Raw genomic sequence first — 6,420 nt, 5'->3', positions numbered from 1 at the left:
GAAAGAGCGGATAACAAATTTTAAAATTTAAAATTCAAGGGTAGAGGGATAGGGTAGAGTTTAAATGGGCAGTTATGATTGGGTATAGTGGACAATGAAAAATGAAAGAGGGGTAAATAGTGGACAGCTCATACTGAGTTTTATCGTCAAAAATATTTTGTTATCCTTGTATTGTTGTGGCTCCAGTACAATGATGGATGTACACCATAATGGGAAGAGTTGTGCAACATGAAATAACTGACTGATAATTATCAAAATCAAAATATATGTGCAAAAAGAAATAATGGAAATAAGGACACAAAAATAAATTTCAAAAGAATTAACCTATTCAAAATTGTAGAAATAAATATAAAAAGATGGGGATCGCTTAGTGTGATTGAAGCAATTATAGGGCTTTGTTGCTGACAATAATTCTTTAAACGTTGATCATTGACTTTAAATATGTTTCCATCCACTAAATTCTTTAGTAAGACTGCACCATAAGGGAAAACTTCAAGAACTTTGAAAGGGCCTAACCAACGAGAATGCGATTTCTCAGGGAATAACTTTAGTCTAAAATTAAATAACAACACTTGTTGTCCAACAATGAGTTCCCTTGGCAAAATATTTTGATCATGCTACTTTTTAATCTTTTCTTTGTAAAAGTATGAAGTCTCATATGCATTATTTCGAAGCTCCTCCAAATCATTAAGCTCTAGTATTCGTTTTTTGTCTGCAATATCTAGATCAAAGTTCAACCTCTTTAATGCCCATATAGCTTTATGCTCTAACTCCACAGGTAAATGACAAGCTTTTCCATAAACAAGACGATAAGGGGACATCCTTAATGGAGTATTGTAAATGGTCCTATAAGCCCATAATGCTTTTTCAAGATGTTGTGACCATTCTTTTCTAGAAGGGTTCACCATATTCTTAAGAAATTTCTTGATTTCTCGGTTATACACCTCGACTTGGCCATTAGACTGTGGATGATATGTTGTAGCAATCTTATGCTTCATTCCATATCTATAAATTGGGACCCTTCATCACTGATAAAATAACGAGGAGTTTCAAAACAAATGAAAATGTTTTGTGCAAGAATCACATAACTACTTTAGCATTGTTGTTTGGCAATTCTAAAGCTTCCACCCATTTGGATACATAATCTATAATTACTAGAATAAAGAGTGTGCCATTGGAAAATGGATAGGGACCCATAAAATCTAATCCCTATACGCCAAATAGCTTGATCTCCAGAATAGGTTACATTAGCATTTCATTTCGTGAAGAAATATTTCCTATTCATGGGTAGTGATCACAATGCTTTACAAATTCATTATCGTCTTTAAAAAATGATGGCCAATAATATCCACACTGAAGCACTTTCACTGTTGTGCGCATACCACCAAAATGTCCTCCACACAGGCACTGTGACAATTTTGTAAATTGCTTTGTTGTCACATTGAGAATACATCGCAGCATAAGTTGATCATTACATTGCTTGAATAAATACAAATCCTTGTAATGGTATTGCTTTACATCCCTCATAAATTTCCTTTGGCTTTGATAATTAAGATTGGGTGGCATCATCCCATTAACTAGATAGTTGACAAAATCAGCATACCACGGTAATGCTGTAGCGACTATATAATGTTCATTAGGAAAGTCATCTAGAATTGCTAAAATGCTAACATCATCGCGCCATATTCTAACCTGGATAAGGGATTTTCCACTTGATGTTTAGATCCCTTCTTATCTCAAATCTCAATATCAAATTCCTGGAGTAAAAGAACCAATCAAATCAAACAAGATTTTATATCCTTCTTGGTAAATAAATGCTTCAACATTGAGTGATCAGTATAGACAATCACTTTCGTACCCACAAGATATGAACAAAATTTATCAAAAGCAAACACTACAACAAGCAACTATTTTCAATTGCAGTGTAGTTAACCTGGGTTTCATTTAATGGCCTAGTTGCATAATGTGTCACGTGAAACATTTTATCTTTTTGTTACCCCAACACTACTCCTACGGCGAGCTTAGAAGAATCACACATTAATTCAAAGGACAAATTCCAATTTGGTACTGTTATAACAGGGGTATTTATTGGCTTCATCTTAATTATGTTAAAATATTTAAGCAATTCTTCATCAATGACAATATCTTGTTTTTCTCCACTAATGAACATAATGGCTTAGTAATTTGAGAAAAATCCTTGATAAATTTTCTATAGAAACCAGCATGACCAAGAAAGCTTCGAATTACCTTCATATTACTTGGAGGTGGCAATTTTTCAATAACCTTCCTTTTTTGCTTTATCTACTTCAATGTTGCGGCCAAAAATTTGGTGCCTTAGCACTATACCTTTGTGACCATAAAGTGACATTTTTTCCAATTCAAAACTAAATATGGCTCCTTACATCTCCTAAAAACTACAACCAAATTGTTCAAACACTTCTCAAAGTCTTTCCCAAAAATTGAAAAATCATTCATAAAAACCTCAAGATAGACTTCAATCATATCGAAAAAAATGGCTATCATAAAACATTGAAATGTCGTTAGAACATTACATAACCCAAATGGAACTCTACGAAAAGAAAAGGTAACATACAAACATGTGAACATTGTTTTCTCATGGTACACTATAGATATAGCAATTTGATTGTAACCACTATATCCATCCAAGAAACAATAAAAAGAATTATCGTAAGTCGATCTAGAATTTGGTCTATGAATGACAATAGAAGGTGATCTTTCCTTGTTGCTTTGTTAAGCTTCTTATAGTCTATACATATCCTCCAAACAGTACTAGTTCTTTTCGGAACTAATTAATTTTTATCATTTGTCACCATAATAATGTCGCCTTTCTCTGGAACGTATTGTACACGACTAACCTAATTGCTATTCGAAATTGGATATATAATTTCATCATCCAATTATTTGATAATCTCCTTTCTAACCACTTCGTTCATGATTGGATTTAATCTTCGCTGATGTTTAGTTGAGCTACTATTGGGATACTTCTAAAGAATTTTATGCATGCAAAATGGTGGACTAATTGTTAGAGTATGCCCAAAGACCAATCATATGATGATTGTAATAATATATTTAATTACCGATTTTATTGAATAAAGGCATTGCCACTATTATTTTCAGTTATGTGTCTGTGTTTAACATAAACTGAAAGATAATAAAATCCATATAATAACATTATTAAAATATCCATAGTGAAGTATTATTATGGGCATGAATAATAATAATACGCTTAATACTAACATGTTATTGATTGATGACAAGGGTGTTGAAAACATTTTGATGTTTCGATATAATAAATTAAATTAAAAGAATTTTAATTTTGAAAAATGATTTTTCTAAGCATATTCGATATATTAAACCGAATATCAAAATATTACTCAAAGTATTTCAAAGTTCATTTTAAACCCTTACTCAAGTGTAAAATTAAGTTTTAATCTTAAAATAATTTTAAAACGATTTTACAAAATATTTCTAACCATTTCAAAGCCAAAAATTCCAGATTGCTCAGAGGGAACCGATTCCCCCCCAAGGGGGTACCGATTCCCCCTGAATGGTTTGGCTCCGAAAATTCCAATATGCTCGGAGGGAACTGATTCCCCCCAGGGGTACCGATTCCCCCACTATTCAATGGTCAAAATATTTGAATTTTACACTTAGGGAACCGATTCCCCATCAGGGGTACCGATTCCCCCCACTCTCCAAGCAGAAATATTTATTATTTTCACACTTAAACGGCTACAATAACTTCATTAATGATCCCCAACATTCAGAAGTGATTCAAGCTATATTTAAACAAACTTAGAAGCATTGATCAATAACAAGAAACCTCAAGCAACTAGAATCAAGAGAATCAAAGAGAAAGCATCAAACCTCAAGTTTGAGCATTTCAAGCCTATTTTTCATTCAATATTAATTTTGCTTTCAAGAACACTTATTGTGCTCAATTGTATTTATTCTTGAGTATTCTTTCTTTGTTCTAGAATTGTGCAAACATATTTTCCTTGTGAGGTTTTTCTTGTGAGTTTGCAAATTTGTAATATTCTCTTTGACAAAAGAGTGTTCTCAAGAATTGGGGTATATTCTTGAGGGAGTTGTAAGGTTATCTCTTTGGCCTCAAAAGAAAGAAAAAATTAGTGAATTTGTGAAAATCCTTAGTGTGGATAGCTAAGGTAGTGGACGTAGACTTTGGTTGATAAAGTCGAACCACTCTAAATCGCTGTGCAATTACTTTCAATTTTCTGTAAAAGCTTCCATAAAATTTTAATTGCCAATTCACCCCCTCTTGCCGATTCCGTCAATCGATTAACTCAAAATTGCATCAGAGCCTAACTCATTTGAAGGTTTAATCGCCTCTTGAGTCGATTCGGGAAGAGTTTCATTGATAATCAAAGTCATCAATGGCCTCTACTTCAAGCTTTGACTCCGGTCTCGATTCGATACCCGTCAACAAGCCTCTTTTCTTCAATGGGGCTAACTATGCCTATTGAAAAAATAGGATGATGTACTTCATTCAAGCAAGTGACATGGGAGCATGGAATGTTGTAGAAGAAGGATACATCAAGCCTCTCACTCATCCAAGATTGTGGAGTGAAGGAGAGACAAAAATATTCCAACTCAACTCCAAAGTCATCCATATCATATTTTGTGCTCTTAGACCAGATGAATACGAAAGAGTTTCATCTTATACAACCACCAAAGAAATATGGGACAAACTTTAAGTCACTCATAAAGGTACCGATGAGGTAAAGAAATCTAAAATTAGTATTCTAACGCATTGCTATGAAAATTTCAGGATGAAACCAAATGAAGATATCAAAGCTATGACAGATAGATTCTTAACGATTGTCAATGGTCTCAAATCATATGGAGAGATCATTTTAAATAAAAGCTTGTGAGGAAGTTAGTTTACTCCCTTTCAAAATCATGGCAATCAAAGAAGACGACAATCATTGAGTCTAAGGACCTAACATCCTTAACTCTTGAAGAGATAATCGATTCACTCCTCACTCATGAAATGAAGCTTGAAGATCAGGCGGACCTTGATAAGATTGAAGAGACACCAAAGGAGAAGGAGAAGAAGAAAAACATTGGAGTTGCTCTCAAATCCACAAAAGATGAGAGTGATTCGGATGAAGATGACGATGACGAGGAAATGGCATTGTTTGCCAAACAGTTCAGAAAAATGATGAGACCTTACCGAGGAAGAAAATTCAAACGAAATGAAGGCCTAAAAAATGACCAAAAGAGAAAGACCCAATCATTTTCTATGAATGCAAAAAGCTGGGGCATGTCAAATATGATTACCCACAATTGAAGAGAAATGGTCAATCAAAGAATAAGCACAAGGCTCATGTGGCTACATGGAGCGATGAAGAAGGTTCCAATGAAGAGGAACAAGAAGTAGCAAACTTGTGCTTGATGGCATTCGGGGAAGATTCTAAGGTAACCTCTAACTCATCTGATTTTGATGATTTATCCTATGATGAGTTATTAGAGGAATATAATGGGTTGGCTTCGGATTATGAGAAATTGTTTTTAAAATATAAAATTGATATTTCAAAATTGAAAAATGAAAATAAACTCATATCCAAAACCAACAACGATCTTGAAAGTAAAATAAATGATTTGCAAATCAAACTAGAAGAGTTTGAAAAGAAAAATTTGGATTTGCAAAATTTACTTTCAAAGGTCAATGATGATCATCAAAAGAAAATTGATGATCTTAAAGCTTCTTTTGATAAAGTTGGAACAAACGTTTTGAAAATGGATAAAATTCAAAATCCAACTTTGTTAGAAAAAGTTTTAAAAACTACAATCATAGAGGTCCCCAAAGAACCTTTAATGGAAAAATCGTTAGAAGTATATGGGTTCCTAAAGAGCTCATTACTACTAAAGATAAGGATATCCTACACAAATGGATACCCAAGGGGACTAGGATTTTGGAAACTAATAAATATGGACCCAAAAGAATTTGGGTACCAAAAATTAAAAATTAATCTATGTTTGCAGGAAAAGGAGCATTGCTACAAGGCACGGAAATAAATCTAAATTCATGGTACCTTGATATTGGATGCTCGAGACACATGACCGGGGACAAAAACCGGTTCATAGAGCTTAACGCCAAAAATGGAGGAGAAGTGACTTTTGGTGATGATTCAAAAGGTCACATTGAAGGTATAGGTACAATAGGTAATACCTCTTCCATACAAATTAAAAATGTGTTATATGTGAATGGATTAAAGCATAATCTCTTGAGTATTAGTCAATTATGTGATAAGGGATTCAATGTCATATTTGAAACTAATGGTTGTAAAGTCATTGACATTGCATCTAATAGGATTATGCTTGTTGGTCATAGAATAGGAAACATATACATGGTGCATTTAGACTCTATAGAAATGA

General features: G+C 33.5%; 1 protein-coding gene across 1 annotated transcript; it reads right to left on the bottom strand.

The window, feature by feature from the left end:
* Positions 1-617: 617 nt before the first annotated feature.
* LOC120214605 lies at positions 618-998 on the bottom strand. Its single transcript, XM_039212458.1, has one exon. It carries the CDS (start codon positions 996-998, stop codon positions 618-620), a length of 381 nt encoding a protein of 126 aa, XP_039068389.1.
* Between the last annotated feature and the right edge of the window lie 5,422 nt (positions 999-6,420).

The sequence above is a fragment of the Hibiscus syriacus genome, unplaced genomic scaffold (assembly GCF_006381635.1).
Source record: "Hibiscus syriacus cultivar Baekdansim isolate YM2019G1 unplaced genomic scaffold, ASM638163v2 tig00110076_pilon, whole genome shotgun sequence".
Taxonomy (NCBI): Eukaryota; Viridiplantae; Streptophyta; class Magnoliopsida; order Malvales; family Malvaceae; genus Hibiscus; species Hibiscus syriacus.
The sequence above is the reverse complement of the archived record's forward strand: the minus strand, read 5'-3'. Positions and strand labels throughout refer to the sequence as shown.